The sequence below is a fragment of the Phalacrocorax carbo genome, chromosome 5 (genome assembly GCF_963921805.1).
Source record: "Phalacrocorax carbo chromosome 5, bPhaCar2.1, whole genome shotgun sequence".
Classification (NCBI taxonomy): Eukaryota; Metazoa; Chordata; class Aves; order Suliformes; family Phalacrocoracidae; genus Phalacrocorax; species Phalacrocorax carbo.
Window position 1 is genome coordinate 30,641,711 of NC_087517.1, and position 19,498 is coordinate 30,661,208.

The 19,498-nt window shown below is 40.3% G+C and overlaps 1 protein-coding gene across 2 annotated transcripts in view; it reads right to left on the reverse strand.

The window, feature by feature from the left end:
- BMPR2 (bone morphogenetic protein receptor type 2) overlaps positions 1-19,498 on the reverse strand; it is a 114,229-nt gene that overhangs the window by 8,176 nt on the left and 86,555 nt on the right. For both annotated transcript variants that reach the window (XM_064451857.1, XM_064451858.1), the window contains 7 exons: positions 16,320-16,550; positions 12,208-12,322; positions 9,902-10,062; positions 8,038-8,185; positions 6,944-7,080; positions 3,253-3,425; positions 880-2,159 (listed from right to left, as the gene is read on the reverse strand). In XM_064451857.1, the coding sequence (XP_064307927.1) occupies positions 880-2,159; positions 3,253-3,425; positions 6,944-7,080; positions 8,038-8,185; positions 9,902-10,062; positions 12,208-12,322; positions 16,320-16,550 (2,245 nt within the window). The remainder of the gene's footprint in view (positions 1-879; positions 2,160-3,252; positions 3,426-6,943; positions 7,081-8,037; positions 8,186-9,901; positions 10,063-12,207; positions 12,323-16,319; positions 16,551-19,498) is intronic.

A 19,498-nucleotide genomic window follows, 5' to 3' on the forward strand; every position in this document is an offset into this window, starting at 1 on the left:
CCCAGATTATTTCACTAGTATCACAGTGTTTGTCTAAGCATAGTCAGAGCTTTGCAAGCACCTTTCAAAGACTACAGTGCATTCTGGAAATATATTCTCTTAAAAATGCACACTAGGAAGCCTCTCCAACAGGCCCAAAGACAAACTCAGAGGATGTACCTAATCTAACTACCTGATTACATTCTTACTGTAAAAAGGAGAGCCCCATTGTAACCACTTAAATCTTTGGCTGTAAAACTCTTAAGGCAGTTATTCTGAAGAAGTCTATTAAAATGGATTCCTTCTCTAACTACTTTGATTAATTTTTAATATGTATGTAGTAGACTGATGAAGGATTGCTTTAATTGTTGGAGCTCAGGTAGCAAAGCAGAGAATGCCTGACTGTCTGCCTAGGCTGGGCTAATAAAGTAAAATCAGTTGCTTTAGAAGTGATGAAGCATGTAAGTAGTTATTATAATAAATTATTAATCAATGCATCTTAGAGCCAGCTGCTCTGAAGAGAATGAGGAAAAGTAACGAAAAGAAGGTATAATGTGCCCCTGAAGGAAGAAATAGGAAAGTTTTTCACAATAAGCTTTGCAGCTGCCAAGGAATAATGAAAGTTGGACATTATTCCCTTCCTAGAGTCAGAGTCGATAGGTTATAAAGAGACAGATTTATTCCATGTATGTGGAAGATAGTGACCTAATGTGTTGATGAAGACAGGACTTTATCGAGAAGACTGAAATTTTGCTGATAGAAATTAAATTTATATGGTATTTAGTCAGCATGCTTTGAGGAGGGACAGAAGACACAGAAGGATTTTCTATTCAAACAGATATATGTAGTTATTAAGTAAAAAAGTGTCGGGGGAACTGTTCAAGTCCTGCAGGCACTTACACTGCATACTACCGCTTTCCAAACTATTTGTGGCTGATAGATCCAGTGAATTAGGCCTCTGTGCTCTTCTAGTCTGGGTCTGCCCAGGATTTCTTGCTACATTCTGGATACTGACTGTAGCTGTGTCTTGCACTGGACATGGATTGCTGTTGTTGTTATTGGCATTTGTTCGGCCATTATCCAGCGGTCGCTCTCTCCTGTCTACTAGGCGGTCTAGAACACCTTCATCATGGCCAGCCTGCTGCTCCCGCCTCAACAGGGGTTCATGCTCATCAGGGCTTGAATTAATATTCAGCCGACTATCCTCTCCACTGAACTGGTTCTGAAGCATTTCCTGGGCCCGCTGTGCTACCGAACTGGTTGCCTGGCCAGATGGCACTGTCCCATTGGCATATTGAGCTGGGCCAGCATGAGAGTTTATGCTGTGGCTTCTCCCAGCCACTCCGTTCATGGTAACTGTCACCACATGAGGTTCTGCAGCATTGATAGTGTTCATCTTGGCAACGCCTGTTTCCACTTGCTTCAAGTTTGATTTGTGCTTGCCACCAAATTTTAACCGTGGCTCCTTTGTGGAATTTTTGGTGTTTAGGGGAAGGCTAGTAGGCCTCTTTGGAAGGTTCTGTTGCTTGGGTAGAGGATAGATCTGAGCAGATGGGACATCCGGAATCAAGCATGCTTGACCATTGCCAGCTTGTGTGAAGTCCTGTTGTCCTGTCACCTCTACTGCAAGTTTTATCAGTGGATAAAGCAAGCTAGAACTAGTGCTGCTGAGTGGATCTGGCCCGCTAAACTGCTTAAGTGAATGTTCCATCAGATTCTCATCAGAGCTTTCTTTCAGGTTCTTATCCACTTCTTTTGGATCCAATTTATTTGTCTCTAAGTCCTCCTCTGTTAGCTGTAGACAAACAGGGGTGGGCCCACCTGGCTGCATGACATTTGTAGGATGTAAGTTTGTTTCATCTGAATAAGGCATTTCGGATATGGTGGTCATGCCAGTGCTAGGGGTGAGGCCAGTTGTATTGGTGGTGGTAGTATTGGTGGACAAACTGGTGACGCTTGTCTCAGGACTAGGGATGCGAGCTTGCGCTTGTTGCCGCTCATAGTTAATGGAGTTTCTATTCTTTTCCCCTGAAGTCAGTGGTGTAGTGGACATTGAATGTTCAGAAGAAATGTTCTTCACTATGCTGTCAGTGTGGTGGATTGAATCTTCAATATAAGAGGAAGAAGAGTAATCTGGATATGGCCTTATCTTTGATACACGCCTATGATGCGACAGGTTCCTTGAAGAAAAAAAATAAGTGATATTAAGATCATATATGTAAAAATCACCTCATATTAAAAAGCCTCTCATTTAAGACACCTGAATGCCTTTCTGGTTTTTTTTTAAATGCATAAACTAAGGAGAGATATGGCACAAACAGATCTTTCAGTAACTTTGAAAAACCCTGAGTAGGAGAAAATTGGTTTTACTAGGACAGCAATTTTGTCATGGATGTTATTTATACAACTAATTTGCATAACAGTAATTTTATTCTATTTGTCCAATATGCTGTTTGTCCAAGTTCACTGCTAAGGTACTGTTCTAGTTGCAGAGAAGTGATGCTGAAGGAGGGCAACAAGAATTCAACACACAAGATGGAGAAAGTGGTGCTGGGAAAAAGTCACAAGGTCTGCAACCATGAAAAATCTGTTATTTAAACAATTTAGGTATTCTAATATGATTTGAACGTATTTTTTTAATTACCATAAACACTACCACATAAAACAACATTATTCTTCCCTCAAATCCACATCTCTCGTGTATACTATTAAGCACTAATGTCAGCTCTGCAAGTTCTCACTCGCTCTAGATCATGCAGAAGCAGAGAACATGCAGCATCTCTCTCACTGGGGTCAGAATAACAACGACTTAAACAATGGTTCTGTGGTCCTTTATCTGAAAAGCTACAAGGTTTGAGACTTGGCAATGTCCTGAACTCATATTGCCTGCAAATTTAGGTTTTAAAAGAACATTTTAAGCAGAAGTTCTATGCATCATTTAGCAAGACTCCTTAAAGACAACTCATAGTCACTTTGTGTCTTTGCAAGCCTGTTTGGACAGTTTGCCTAAGCTCAGTTTAAAAGGCCTCTCTGTGAGGGGTACATCTGTTTACATAAAAGGTGCCTGAATTCTGGGGGCACACAGGAGATCTTAACTACACAAGCATCAGGATCATGTCATACAATACGCATATGCAGACTAGCTCACATAACACACACCCACTTCACGGGTGCAGAAACGTTTAGCCAGCAGCATGCTCTTGCTTCCTTCCTGGAATGAGCTGAGCTCTGCATTGGGCATTCGCCGCTGACTAAAACCAAATGTTTTCTTACCGCTCATTTTGCATAGCAGTTGACATAGGGTTGACCGTTGGACTAACTGATTTATTTCTCTCCCAAATCATCATGAGTTCTGCCATCCTCTCCTCAGCACACTGCGCTGTTAGTCGAGCTTCAGCATCTTGATCCCAACAGTCTTCAATTGTTTCTTTAAGTGACCTCACAGCCTGCCAGGAGACAAAAAAACCCAAACCCCCTTTATCTTATTTTCCCTTTATATTGTGCTTCTCATCTACTTGTTTTATGACGGCATTCTGTATGCATGAGAACAGTCACAAGCTGGTGAGAAACAGAAGATACACAGTTTCATTCAAAGCTAGTTTACCCTAATAACAGGAATATGTGGGACTAATATTATTATACCTCTCTCACGCACACCCCCCACCCCCAACTGGGAAGACAGTTATTTAGGAAAGGCTACATTCACCATTGCCCATAAAACCTTCAGTCAGCCCTCTCTGATGTATGCATGCTCAGCTCATTCTCCCTGCCTTATGAAAGCTGTGTACTAAGGATTGATGATAATCTGGAAACGCTGTCATTGTTACCCTCACAATTCAGCTAATGGTCCCTGCCTGGCTTCCCTGCACTGTATGAAAATAACACAGCCGTGCTCATTTCATCATGCTTTTCCTCCTCTGTTCACTACTGTAACATCCAAATGCCTCATAAATATCAGTGAATTTGTCTGCGCTATGGGAGGAGATTACTGCTGCCCGCATTTTACAGATGGAGAAATAGAAACAGACACACTTTCCTGGGATCACACTGTGGGGTGAATGGTACAGTCAGGATTAGAGCTCAAGACCTCCCAAACATGCTGCCATATGGTCAGAGGTCTGGAGAAGAGACAACGGAAATTACGAGCACTGAACACTTCTGCTTCCACTGCATCGGGAGTACAAAAATACAGGAAGACATTTTTTGGCCCCTGCTACCAATCTGTGGCCCACAGATAGGATACGGTTTGCCAGAACATCTCACATCTACAGCCCAGCTTTAACCTCTCTAGCACCAACAACCGTGCATAGTCCCAGCTGGGCACTAAGGCTTTCAGTGGGTCCTGCTGACTGCCTCTGTGCCAGAACTGCCTCATTCGCTTCTGGCAGGGAAAGCCAGGACTAGCTCTGCATGCTAGCCAAGAGCTCCTCGCCCACAGAGCAGGCTCCTGGCATCACTTGCATCTGGCAAATCACTGCTGCTTAGTGATGCAGCTATGGCTGCATGGGTGGGGATGAGCTCCCACACAAGGAAACCTTTTATCTCCCTTCCCACAGTAGGTCGAAGAGGGGTTAAGCAACTACACCCTCTTAGCAGAGGGACATGAGTCTAAAAGCACTTCAGGGACAATGACAGGATAGTGTATGGATGCATTTTCTCTCCCAGAATAAAAAGCCTTCATTTGGCTTTTAGGGCTTGATTTAGTCACAATTTAGATGTATTTAAGTCAGCGGACACCCTGATCTCCTGTCTTGTGCCTTTGTAAGACTCTCCCCTACAGGTTTCAGGAGCAGTAAATTTAACCAGTGTTTAATTTAATATTGTCTCTCTTCTAGCAGATCCTTTCTTTCTGATGTTTTAAGGATAATGAAAGGAGCACAGTGATGACTGTATAGATAGGTAACAAAGCTGAAGTTCTAGAGCTCCACATTTACCACAGTAATGTGTTTTCTACTACTTTAAGATTCAGAGAGACCTATACTAAAATGCACTGTATAGAAGTTCTAGCACTCATTAAAAAAAATAGAAGGGTCAGGAAATCTGCATTATTCTATTAATATCCTGCAGTCCTGACCATTGAAGTCAAGCTTGGGGCCTGCTTTGGCAAATGAGGCAAGAATGCTGCTAGCATCTCAACTCAGTTTATAGCCCTTGAATTTTTTTTACGCACATCATCTGCACAGATTGTTGATTTATACTGTGAAAAACAATACTGCTAATTTAGGTCTTTATCATAACACATACGTTCAAGAAGCAGACTGAAACTGCATAGGTAATCATAAATTTACGATTCTACATCTATTGAGTGCCTTAATTATGTGACCTAAAAAATAAAACCTTGCTTTTTATCTGTATTTCTCAAATGAAAGGGCAAATACATTTCTCCAATAGATGAATTTGCATGAAAGTGTTATAACCCAACATGTCAGCATAGCTTTAAATAGTGGACCAAAGTCTTTTATCCCATGCACGGATACAGGAGGTTCGGACCTGGGTCCAGGGTGAGGTTATCTGGAGCTTAGTTTTCTACATTACCTCCCCTACAACGCTCATTCACATGTCATCCCAGGCTGGCATAGGGTAGAGTAGGTTGTTTGATACCCATGAGAGAACTACAGGTATGTGCTAGGCAGTTTACATATGGGGATCATTACTAGCTCAGTGTCTAATAGTGCTGGAGTCTATCAGCTTGTTAGACCATAATTAACATTTAAAACTGTAGTCTGCAAAACAAACCAAACCTTCTTGAACTCTTCTAGTTATAACTGTCTTCAAACACAGCTGTTGAGCTTCGTTCTTCCAACACTGCATTTGTTAACATGGCTGTAGTTAAAACAGTTGCTGCTTGATTTCCTGTATAGTTTGGGTGTGGACCCCCCCCAACACCATGCCTGGCCGGCCAAAACTGCCCTCAACTCAGTTACAACATGTTTTACAACAGTGTTAACACTGGAGGCTATGCTCCTCTCTGAAAAGCGTTTCATACCTATTTACAAGTACCAGCATAGATGAGGCCTTAGGCTCCCCATTATCTGCACAGTAGCTACATACTTAGCAACTAGCAAAGTCTCTGAAGAGTGAAGGGCAAAATTTCAGTAAGCCAATAACTAGAAGTATCTTTTTAAGTAGGAGTCAAATATGTCATTTTCATACTTGTAATCACACTATTTCAGTTTAAACAAGATACCATGTATTAGGTAGAACTCAGTAGCTGCATTTCACTTTGCTTGTAATAAAAGACAAGCAACCTCCACTAAAGTAAGGGGATTCGCATTACCTCACCTTTGCTGCAGATGAAAGCAAGCACAGACTCTTACCAGAGTTCAGCTGACTTGCCAAAACTTGTTGGCCTGCAGCAGCAAGCAAGGCTCTAAGCCATAGCTATACCAATTCAAAACAACAAACAACATTAACATGCTTATAGTCTTGAAAATAAAAGTTGCAGATCAAATGAAGCCGTATAAAATTTCTAATGTACTTTTAATGACATGATTGCTAGAAACTGTAGCCTCTGCAAATTCAGAGGACTACACAACTTCAGAGAAGTTTTACAGTATTTATAGATTTTAGTTTTGGAAGAGTATATTTACATTTTTGCCAACTATTTTAGGGTGCTATTAGTTAATATGATGTCAAAAGGCATAAAATGCCTTTGTTTCTCATCCAGCATACAGGGAACATATGGGCACTTCATGCATAACACCACAGATAAGTTATCTTCTGTGTATCACTCTTCAGCATCCAGTAATAATCATAGTATTTTTCCTTAACAGAAATCTACCTTTCATGTCAATGGCTTTTTAAAAACTGACTATTTAAGAAGTCCAGACAGAAGCAGCTCCCAATCCTTAAATACTAACAAATACTATAAAAAAAGACGACCATATTCAAAAATTGCTTTTAAGAAGTAAGTACACCCTATAGGTGGTTTAATGATTGTTTCTTTGAAAATATTCTATCTCACCAGGCTGTTCTCCTTCCACGCTTCTGGGAATTTTGGTCTTTGCTTCTCTCTAGACACCAAGACTTGCATATCTTCAAAAGTGGGATGGTTTCCGACTTCTGTCTGGAAAGCCATCTGGTACTCTGGCACTGACTCCCCTGTTAGCAAAGGAAAGAAAGGAAAAAAAAAACAACCCCACAGATTAAAAGGCAGAGCAAGGGCTTTCGGGTGATGAAAGGTAGTATCAAAGGTACTGCCTATTGAGATGTTCTTCACTTTCCCCCAAAGCCTAACTTCACTAAAAAAGCTGAATTAACTGCAAATGAATCAAGTGTTGTTCAGCAGCCTCTCAAAGGACAGCATCTTCAAACTTTGCCAGTTGAGTGGCACATTCAGGATGTCTTAGAGCCTGAGGATGACACCTAATTTCTGTGAAATGTCGCTGACTGAATACATTCACTTACTTCATTTGGGATGAAGCCCAGCGAGATTACAAGTCTCTGCACATAAAGGGCAGCTGTTTGACTAGAGAGAATGCTGCATGTCAGATTAACTCCACATGCTGTATCTTGGGAAGAAGATGGTGGTCGTGACACAATCTTACATGTTAAATTTTAAAAATCTACTTCCTTGTTTTATGTAATGGGTATGGAGGACTTCCCTTAATTTTCAATGTCACTAGCATAAATAAAAGTACAACTGACTAAAGGCTACATTAAATCACAGCACTTTCCCGTCCATTCTTTCATGAGGAAAGTCTGAATGACGCTCCAGGCACTTTTATCAGTTCTAAGAACTGAAAGTACTGCCTTTGCCATCAGCCCAACTCTAAGTGTTTGTAAAATCAGGACAACAATAATGCTCAAATTGCTCTTACCTTGAGGCCTGCAAACTGCTTAAACAGGTAATTTAAAGTCCTTCAGCATGAACTATGCTTCACACTCAAATACACTGTATTGACAACAACCATCTTGAACACTAGATGGCACCGACTTAATGGCAAAAACAATTGAGAAAATTATTTCCCTTCACTTCAAAAAGCCATGGCTAGGGAGTAGCTTAGAGTGCTGGTACCACCTCCTACTACTTATGTTTTTTCCAATTCTTTTAGTTACCTGGGAAGAGGTCTGTACATCTCATAAATATCTCCCAGTAGATAAGGCCTAGCGCATACATATCTACTTGTTTCAAAGCAGATTCACAGTCCCTCAAGTTCACTGCTCCTTCAAGGACTTCTGGGGCCATGTAGCGGATTGTACCAACCTGGAAAAACATAAAATCAAAGCTTCAAATCAGGAAGCAATTTCCAAATTCAATTTAGTAGGGAGACTTACTTTTTTTTAATACCCTACTTTGATATTTTCTACAGTTAAGGAAAATGCAGTTCTCTTCTAATCGATGTCCTCAGCCTAGTCATAGTAAAACCCTTCCCCTACTCTGTTGGGTTTTTGTACATACCAAAACAAAATAACTTTGTCCTTACTCAATGTTCTCATAGGCAATACAATACAGCAGAAATGTTTATTTTTCCTGAAATTACTCTGTGAACACCAAGGTATGTATCATAATGGAAGAGGATGCTGCTGAACAGGGAACTTGTTCTCTTTATTCCCGGACTGTCAGCAAGGCTCACCCTACATCTTCCATGGTCAATGGTTATTAACAGCCTTGGAAGTTATCTAGCATTTCCAAAAGGAAATATGTTGGATTAGAGCAATCACTCCTCAGTACTTGTAGGACAGTATTTTGTCACAGGACTATTCCATATCCCTGCATTTTAAACAGTGGTTTCCTGTTTCTTTGTTCAGTAAGGGGAGATCTAAAAAGAGGACCTGTGCACAAGATATTAAGATAGCACTTGCTTTCTAAGGGAAGGTGATTAGCACTGCAAAACACACTTTTTGAATGAAATGTAAAGGTTTTCTGTAAAAGCACAAAGACAACAAATATACTGAAGCATTAGGGACTTTTACTCTTTGTTTAAAATAGTCTCACTGTATTTCAGTAGCCTATATTCAGATGTCAGTGTATTTATGCTTACACAGAAAGAAAACAACCACCAAAAAAACCCACACTCTGAATCACAGCATCATAAAAAAAAGCTTAAGAAATCAGTTTCTTCCTTCTGACCAGAATCCATTCTAACCAACTCCTAGCAGTTGTTTTCCCAATCTGTTCCTTAAATTCATAAACCGATGAAAATTCTATATAGCCATCCTCAGCAGTCCATTCCAGACCCTGGCTGCCTTCTACAGATTAGAAAGGTTCTTTTCATACCTAACCTAAATTTTCCCTCCTACAGCACAGTCCCATTACTCCTTGTCCTATCCACACTGAATACAGTTTATTCCTTTCTCTGTGTAGCAGCTATTTACATATTTGAAGACCTGTCTCTGCCTTTACTTCCCTAAAAAACCCTAATTCTTTCATATTTTCCTACAAGGTACTCTTTCAAGCATCCCATTCTTTCTCGGTTGGTTCAGTTCTTTCTCCATGCCCTTACTCTCCCAGATGTATCCATTTAAAGTCCAGAAAATTGCAGATGACACCGAGAAATGCCTGTAGGATGTAGAATGCTGTATACCACCAGGGTCGAAAAATTAACACCAAAACCACCAAAGAACGTTTGGTCTTCAGTTAATACTTGCAGTAGAAGACTAAGGGGCCTGTACCACATCATCACAAAGGACATGGCAACCAAACCTACCCTGCATCTTCTCATATCTCACACATAAGACTCCAGGGCTGCCAATCTATCACCTTTCAAAATGCTAGGCTTGGTTTTGAGTGTTTTGAGAATAAAACCAGTTTCTTCCTATCAAGGCTTCAGCCACTTCTTACCCATATTGCAGCAATTCCCCCTTATAGGAGCTGTACCACCTTAACATTCACCTTGTAATAACAGAAACAATTTCTCAGTGTCACCTCCATACTAATTTGTCTTCCTTTATACACTGGTTTATCTTAATTTCTACTTACCTCACTAATGGCTGCATTATCTTCCTCACCTGGGCGTACCAGTCTGTTTCCAGTTAACTTCATGGAGAGTCCAAAATCACTAATTACACATGTTCCGTCATTCTTCACCAGTACATTGCGGCTGTTCAAGTCACGATGGGATATTGCAGGTTTGTAATGGTCTATTTGGACATATGGAAGTGCTTGTTATTATTTGAGCGGTTCTACTGTTTGGCAAAATAAGAGAACCTCGTTATGTCTGCTCAGCTATTATAAACAGAAAATCAACTTATCTTTTAGCATGATGTGGAGCTCATTATAAAGAAGTAAAAATGTTAGCTTTCTATCTACAGAAAACTGACTGGCATTCAGAGTTTCTAAGTACAATATATTAGGCTACTGCTATATACAGTTTTAGCATTTGCCAGTAAGCTTCCTTCCAAGGGATATTTTAGCTCAATTTTGGCAGGGGAGATATTGTGAGCTTAAGCACAGACCTGCTGCCACAGCCCTGACAGCCACTCCAAATACTCTCTCTCATATCCACGCTCCTGTGTCAAATACGGCACCAAACATTTATGCTATGATTGGGATTGGCATCTATTCAGGAGGTGTGTGGACAATATTATTCCAGAGAGTCTGAACATGTTCCTCTTGCAAGGGATCTGATCTTTTCCAAACAATAATCTCAGTTGTTCCTAGTTCATATGCAATGTATTTTATTAGTAAAGCAGCCCGCACTATAGAACTGCTTTTACTGTGGAATTTATTCTACTCCACGAGCTCTTTCCTAGCATTCATAGACCAGCCTATGGCTGTCTCTTCTTTATGATGGAAGGTTTGCACATTTTCTGGCTGCTAATGAACACACCTGTCTGCACATTTCGAAATTACGATGTTAAGATGATAGCTGCAGTTTCAACAGCACATAGGAATACTGATTTAGGCATTTTCAGCCTTGCACTTTTAACAGCATCTTCAGTTGCCATTCTTTGCTAGAGTTGATGCTTAACATTTGAGATATATAGTTTGGAATTTTAATCCAAACATTAGCACCTTAATGTAGAATTAATGATACCATCTTTTTATTTACTGCCAAAAAGATAACGCTTCAGTGCCAGGCCATGTTTTGCAGCCTGATACATCACAGATCTCAGAGTATCTGCTTTATAATCATAACACTTCAGCTGCTGAAATGCTGGCTGAAGCATGCAAGCAGAGATATAAAGATATAAATCAATATGTTGTCACATCCGGTGCTCCGAAAAAAAAAGAAACAAACACCCAAACAAAACCAACACTGAAAGTCCAGCACAGTACACAGTGAAGACTCAGCCTACATACTTAGAAAAAAAATCAAGAGATATGCTAAATAAAACTACAGTGGAGTTGGAATATTTAATTCTTGCTCTTTGTGTATGCAGTTCAAACACAAACTAAAAATTGCTTTGGTCTGAACTGCAAAAACAAACAGAACACCCCAGCTCCAGAGCCCTCAGCACAGGAAAGGGCATGGACCTGTTGGAGTGAGTCCAGAGGAGGGACACAAAAATGATCCGAGGGCTGGAGCACCTCTCCTATGAGGACAGGCTGAGAGAGCTGGGGCTGTTCAGCCTGGAGAAGAGAAGGCTGCGGGGAGACCTTATTGCGGCCTTTCGGTACCTAAAGGGGGCTTATAAGAAAGATGGGGACAGACTTCTTAGCAAGGCCTGTTGTGACAGGACAAGGGGTAATGGTTTTAAACTAAAGGAGGGCAGATTCAGACTGGATACAAGGAAGAAATTTTTTACAGTGAGGGTTGTGAAACACTGGAACAGGTTGCCCAGAGAGGTGGTAGGTGCCCCTTCCCTAGAAACATTCAAGATCAGGCTGGATGGGGCTCTAATCAACCTGATCTAGTTGAAAATGTTCCTGCTCACTGCAGGGTAGTTGGACTAGATGACCTCTAAAGGTCCCTTCCAACCCAAACCACTCTATGATTCCATCAGTTTGCTCTCTGCTAGACAGACATCCAGTGCTTCAGGTCTTCAGTAACCTGTTGCCATGATACAGCAGTACTGCACAATTCTGCTGCCTCCTCCTCTTGCCTTTCTCCAGGGCTCTCTGCTGGCTCTTGCTCCCAGTTTTCATACAAGTGTCACAGATGCAGCCCACAACATGGGATTGTTCAGAAGAAAAGAACATATCAGAAGTTCTGAATAATCTCTATTTGCATTTGTCATTTCCTACTCACCATACTGACACAGAGGAAAAAATAAAGGCAGGAATCTACTACCTGACAGAAATAAGAGTATCTTGAACATCTCGGCGTCCCTTCCTGGTCTTACCTCCTCGAGGTAACTCCGTGTGCAGGTATGCCAAGCCCCTAGTTATAGAGTGTGCCAAACGACAGGAGCTCACCCAGTCACTTGTGTGGAGACTCAAATATTTACACAAAGAACCCTAAAAAAAAAAATCACAGATAAATACTGGATTAAAACCATTGTCCAGTTGAATAACTCTGTATCTTTAGGAGAGTCAGTTTTATCCATTGCTCCTGAAAGGTCTAATCTTGCAACTGCTTCTGTGTTTACCCAGATGTTCTAAAACAGAAGATTGGACCAAAGTTTCACTACTTTCTAGTGCTGCCATTTCGTTTATCTGAAGAAGTGGAACAGAAAATTTATCACAAAATACCGTGGATTACCTGTAGGAATAATGATATTAACTATAAAACAAAGGAAAGTGTGCACTTGATTTATTCTTCTGAAAAAGTCTTGTTGAACAACAGAAGAAAAAAGGTAACTGCAGATATAATAGCCTGGGTTACTAAATAGTGGTCTTTAAGCCATTAGCACTTACAGAACGCTCACCATCTCTCTCTGGCATCTCCTTTGCTATAATCTATTTATATCTCAAAACAAAAACCCAAAGGCAATTCAGAATAGGAACAAGTGCACATGCACTGAAGAAACCGGAAAAAAAGAATGTCATGTTCTCGTTTTCTTGAAAGATAAGTTAAATGTGAAAAATGAGGCATTTTTTAGTAATTGGCGGTGGAATCTCCAAGAAAACCAGAAGGAAGGGTGCCAATTACAATACTGAGATATTCTAGAAACTGAGACTGCTATCTGAAGAAAGAGCCAGATCCTGCAAACTATAACACCTTTGAACAGCTTTTATGCACATGGTCCCCAATGACAATATAGTCAGTTCAAACAAACTAAATGCCATGCGTGAAGAATAAGTTGTCCAGATGTCTCTGCATACACATATTGCAATAACATGTTTATGACCACAAACTACTGTGGTTTTGCCTATTTAAATTTGTAATCTTAAAGATGCACCAAGGTGTAACATCTTCTCATGGCTGCAACTAAAAACACTTTATTGCAAAATTAGTTATGTAACATCTGGTTCAAAAAAGTCTGGTATGTCCCATTTGAGTCCATGGGGAGTCGATAGTCAGGTAGGTAACACATGCAGTTCAGGTGGAGGTACAAAGATACCAGAATTTGAAATGACTGAAGCATTAGACTTTTTTTAATCCAATGCTGAAACTAAAACCAAGTTCTTGACACTCCTTAATAGAATTACAAGTGTCTTACAGCTTTTCAGACTTCACCTGTGCAGAACAAGGAACCCATAAATAGGTAACCTACTAAGTGAAAATACAGACCAAACATCACTCATACAGGTTTACACAAGCTTTTCTTTCCCCCCACTGTTTAAAATGCTGCTATATGAACTTCAAATAGATTTTGGTAAGAAAAAAAACAAGCTGAGAATCTACCTAGAAATCAGTTAAAGAATTTTACTTTTTTTTTTTTTTTTTATTGTTTAAAGCTTCTTCAGGAATACAAAAACTCTTGCTAGCCTCCAACTGCCAGTGCAGTAACAGATTGTCTTGGCTTAGTGGGTTGAGATTCCAGCCCATTCTAACAGAGGCCCCAGGACTGTTGTCACGGTGTGACTGGGAAACACTCATTGTATAAAGATCTCAAACCAACTTCAATATCTTTCTGCTGCAGAGCTTGCTAGCCACCAGATATTTTTAAAGCCTGCTGAGGGCTGTGATTTTATTGTTCTAGTGAAGTTCAATATAAATGACAACCAGAAAAAGTTTTAGTTGAGATTTAGAGAGATATATATTTGTAATTAGGATTATTCTTGTCAGAGCCATGAGTTACATGTTAAATTGTGGACATTTGTGAGATTATAACTTTTGATAACATTGATGGTTTTGTTTTAACAGTCATAAGATTCTACTATGTGGGGTTTTTTGCAACAGTTTTTCTATTGTTCTAAAAAGACACGTATGTCTGATTACTGGGGGGACAATTCTGTGGCTACTACCTATTTCCTACTGTGTCATCCCTTGCAATTTACGCCTCAGGGTAGCATCAGAACAGCACGTTGGTCAATAAATACACGTATCTTTCCTTTTACTAGTGGCTCACCTACTTTTTTTGATCTGAAGGCACATTTGGATAACACTACAATTTAGGTCAAGCCTATCTGTCTTGCTTTCACTGAGGCAATGTCATTTTCTGTGCGAAAATGTTCTGGTTTGTGTGTTCCTATTTCCAAGAGGACAAGTATTTTGAGGGAGAGTGATGTTTTGGATGGGGGGTATTTTACCTGCCTGTCTTTTATGGGTCACTCCTTATTGAAATAAGATTTATGGCTCCAGTTTGAACAGCACAATACCCTTTTAGCAGGGCTGCCACAGCATGGTTCCTTCTCAGCTGTTAGTTCCACATACAGCAGAACATCTGCTCACTGAATTAAAGATCACACTGTGCATTAATTACACCTGCTGTGCACTTTTTCCAATGGCTTCCAAACCACCAGTGGATTGATTTTAGACTAATCTTGCTGTTCTTAATACCATATTGAGAAAGAATCTGATAATATGATGTCATAAGCCTCATCTGTGCATTTAATCAGATCATTAACAGATCCTGTTTACGTAAGCAAGACACAATTTTCAATCAAATTATACTTCAGCTAAAAATCCTTTCATTCAAGAAAACAGCAAAACCAGATCACCTGTTAAGACAGTTATGCTATGCCCTCCCAGAGGCAGAATACTCGATTTCGCTTAACTCAATTAGTTCAAAATAAGCCTACTCTGCCAGAGCAGGCCAGAGCTGATGTGCTTTGCCCACTGTCCATCTGGTATGGGCATGACTGAGCTTTTTCTGTGGTCATTTCTAGTCTTTGCAGCCTGTTCTTAGATGCCCATCTCTTACAAGCTGACATGATCAAGTGTGTTCTCACTTAAAAGTTTCAGTTAAGATACTCTTTATATATTTGTGAAGTGCTGTGTTGCCTTAAATTTGCCTATATACATTTAGATATTTATAATCACATATACATTTAACTTTCAACACAAGCATATATGTAAAGCCTAAAACACGCTAAAACATGCCATTGTTACTGCTGTTTGTTACTGTTCTGTTTCTTTTCTGCTACTTGAATAAGCGGCTTTTGTCCTGCTGTCCCCATAACAAATCAGGCTTCAGCCATCACCTTTACACACTGGAGGAAATAGAACATGAGTTCACTTACTTCAGACCAAACAGCTCATTAAAAAAATTATTTAACTGAATAATTAAAGTTATTTCCCATACACAAGCAGAAAACACCCAAGAAAAATTGTGAAAAGTAATTTTTTGCATTTTCAGATACACAATCCCCATACGTTTTACATGTTACAATTTTTCATGAAAGCAATTCACATTTAAGCTGTGTATTTTAAAAACATTTTTGTTTCTATGCGTGTGTACACACACAAAGAGTGTTAGGAACTCACATCAATGAATTTGAGGGATGTAAGCATTCAATTAGCTAAGGAGGTTTGAAGATAGGGTTCTGGAAAGTAAGGCTGCCATCTTAAGACTTGTCCTACATCATCAATATATGGTACAGCAAAATAAATATGGTTGCCACAGAAAGCCTTAAAGAAGATAACAAGATCAAAAGCCAACATGATTTATAGTACCACAAACTAGTTTGACAACAATATTGGTTCTATTATGCTTCATTATGGAAAACCCCACCATTTACAGCTACTGAGTAAGGTCATAACTATTGTAACAGAGATGTATTAATGTTAAGAAGTTTTAAATTTATTAAATTATTTTAAAGTAAAAACAACTCTTCACATTCTGTCCTTGAATATTGCATAGTTGACTAAAAAATCTGCACCACAACCAAGAGCAAATACTACAGCTAAGAACTTTAAGGCTACATTTGGTAGCACTGACTCGGTAATCTTAAAGGGTATTACAGTAAAACACACTAAGATTCATTAAAATTGTAATTTATATGGATTATTTTTACATCATTGCAAAAAGAAGCAATGAAAAACACTGGCAAATACTGAAGTACATCCTTATATGTGGGTATTCTTAGGAACCTAAACCAATCAGATTGATTTCTTTGAAGCACTTACATTGGGGTAATATTCCATCACCAATAAATATTCCATACGGCCATCTGCAGTGAATCTCTCATCCCCCACAATGAAGCGGGCAATGTTGTCATGTTCCATCAGTGGAATCCTGTAAATGTTCCTCTCATTGATGAAGTTCTGACGATTAGCAAATGAAAATACTTTCACAGCCACTGGACGTTCATCTAGGGAGCCTTTATACACTGCTCCATATCGTCCCCGGCCTATCAACTGCAAAAACATGTAAGCAATTAGTTCACTAAATAATAAATGACAACAAAATCCAAGTTTTCACTCTACAAATATTGTAGGCCAACCTTTATACTCATTTACACCATAAAAAATAGTGAATACCTTGAATATTTTGTATTGAAAACTAGAATTAGAATGCTGTCATAAAAGCTATTTTGGAGCTAGAAACCTCAGCATAGGCCAATTTAGATCTTACCAAATTACAGATTCACAGAATCACAGGTTGGAAGGGACCTCAGGGATCATCTAGTCCAACCTTTCTAGGAAGACCAGAGTCTAAACAAGATGGCCCAGCACCCTGTCCAGATGACCGACTCTTGAAGGTGTCCAACGTGGCCGAGTCAACCACTTTCCCGGGGACATTATTCCAATGGTTGACTGTCCTCACTGTGAAAAATTTTCCTCTTGTCTCCAATCGGAATCTCCCCAAGAGCAACTTGTGTCCATTCCCCCTGTTCTCTCCATGTGACTCCTTGTAAAAAGGGAGTCTCCATCTTCTTTGTAGCTACCCCTTAAGTACTGGTACATGGGGATGAGATCCCCTCTGAGCCTCCTTTTCTCAAAGCTGAACAAACCCAGCACTCCCAGCCTATCCTCATATGACAGGCTTCCCAGTCCTTTGATCATCTTGGTGGCCCTTCTCTGGACCCCTTCCAGCCTGTCCACATCCTTTTTGTATAGCGGGGACCAGAACTGTACACAGTACTCCAGGTGTGGCCTGACAAGCGCTGAGTAGAGCGGGATAGTGACTTCTTTCTCTCTGCTGGTGATGCCCTTTTTGATGCAACCCAGCATCCTGTTGGCCTTCTTGGCTGCAGCAGCAGAGTGTTCGCTCGTGTTGAGCTTTCCGTCCGCCAGGACCCCCAGGTCCCTTTCCACAGAGCTGCTCTCCAGCCAAGTAGATCCCAGTCTGTGCTGCGCTCCTGGATTATGTTTTCCCAGGTGCAAGACCTTACACTTGTCCTTGCTGGCCCACTCTTCCAGCCTATCCAGATCTCCCTGCAGAGCAGCTCTCCCTTCTGGAGTGTCTAATTCCCCACTCAACTTGGTGCCATCAGCAAACTTCATCAGGCTACACTTGATGCCGTTATCCAGATCGCTTATAAAGATGTTGAATAACATTGGGCCCAATATCGATCCCTGGGGGACTCCACTAGTGACACGTTGCCAGTTTGAGAAAGAGCTATTTACCACCACCCTTTGGGTGCAGCCTGTCAGCCAGTTCCCCACCCACTGCACAGACCACTTGTCTAGGCCATAACACTAGTTTCTCCAGGAGGAGACTGTGGGGGACCATATCAAAGGCCTTGGAGAAGTCCAGATAGACAATGTCCACTGCCCGCCCCATGTCAACCAGGCAAGTCACTTTGTCATAGGAGGCCACCAGGTTTGTCAAGCACGACCTGCCTTTAGTGAAGCCATGTTGGCTTTTCCCAATCACGTGCTTCATTTGACTTGTGATGGCCCCCAGGAGGATTCGTTCCATAACTTTCCCTGGGATTGAAGTAAGGCTGATGGGCCTATAGTTACCCGGATCCTCCCTCAAGCCCTTCTTGTAGATAGGGGTAACATTTGCCTTCCTCCAGTCCTCTGGGACATCCCCCGTTCTCCATGACTTCTCAAAGATTATGGAGAGTGGCCTTGCGAAGATGTCAGCATTGATCTACAGTCTGAATACCCAGCAAATAAATCTTAAATTATCTGTTCAGCAGTTTTATATACAGAATCAATAAAATCCATGTGATTTGTGCTGCTAATTCTCTTATTAAACTTTTGCCTACTGAACATTTATAGCTTTTATGTGATCAGTTTTAATTAACTCCAAAGATCACAGACATTAAGCTAACCATTTTAGGTTCAGGATAGCTTTATAAGCTGTACCTTTTAGGTTAGCAGTAACAATGCATTTGTAGGGCAAAACAGATACCAAAAGAGGTAAACAGGTTTTAATAGAAAGGAATAATTAATTCCTTACTACCTGTGAATCTATTCTAGCACCTAGTATGTTAGACAGTCTTCACAGAACAGCCTTTCCCATCTCCAGGGCAACTAAAGAAAGATGCAATCTCTGCTCTGAACCAAAAGACAGGACCACCTTCAGGAATAGTCCTAGTTTATAAAGCTCAAAAAATTCTAACAAACTAAGAATTTAAGCACCTTTTTAATTCAAATGATTTCCAGAAGATCTAGACATTAAATTGTAAGGATTTCATGGACTAGTATCTTTTTAAATACTTACAGATGGAGGAGGAATGAAAAGCAGAAGGGATTACAAAAATAATACTTCTTATGACGATAAAATTGTCTAACAGGAAAGTTTTCAATAACGAAGTACCCTTTAACAGACAAACTTTCCATTTCTCAGTCCTTTCATGTCAGTGGATTGCAAAGCAGCAGCGAGTCACTTCAAGGTACAAACCCAGAATGTTCTACCCACAGAGATGTGAAAAAGCAAGCACAGGCTAAGACAATTTGTTCTGTATCATGCTGTGACTGGGGGCGAGGAGTCAACTCCTTAGGATTTAAGAAAGAGGACAGAAGACTTCTCCATCAAGAAAGTGGCCGCTTTTTCCAAGTCTGCATATCTGTGTGAGTAATTTCACCTGGGGCTTTGCACACTTCTACAATACACATCCTTATACTCTTGTAAACTCTGTCTCAAGTACTTTTTTTTGTTGGCAAAAGGCACCCAAGCTTCTTAGCTGATTAGTCTGCCCTCACCATTAGCCCAGACCACACTGCACGTCTGCAGTCTGCATTTCTAGGCGTGATTTCTAATTGGCAAAAAGAAAAGTACCACTCTGAATCTCTCTCAGTCATTCTACTGCTTTATTGTTGGCTAAAACTTTTTAAAATTCCTTAAGTTCTATCAAGCATACCAATGGAAAGCATAACATTTTGCAGTTTTCTAACGATACACCTAATAC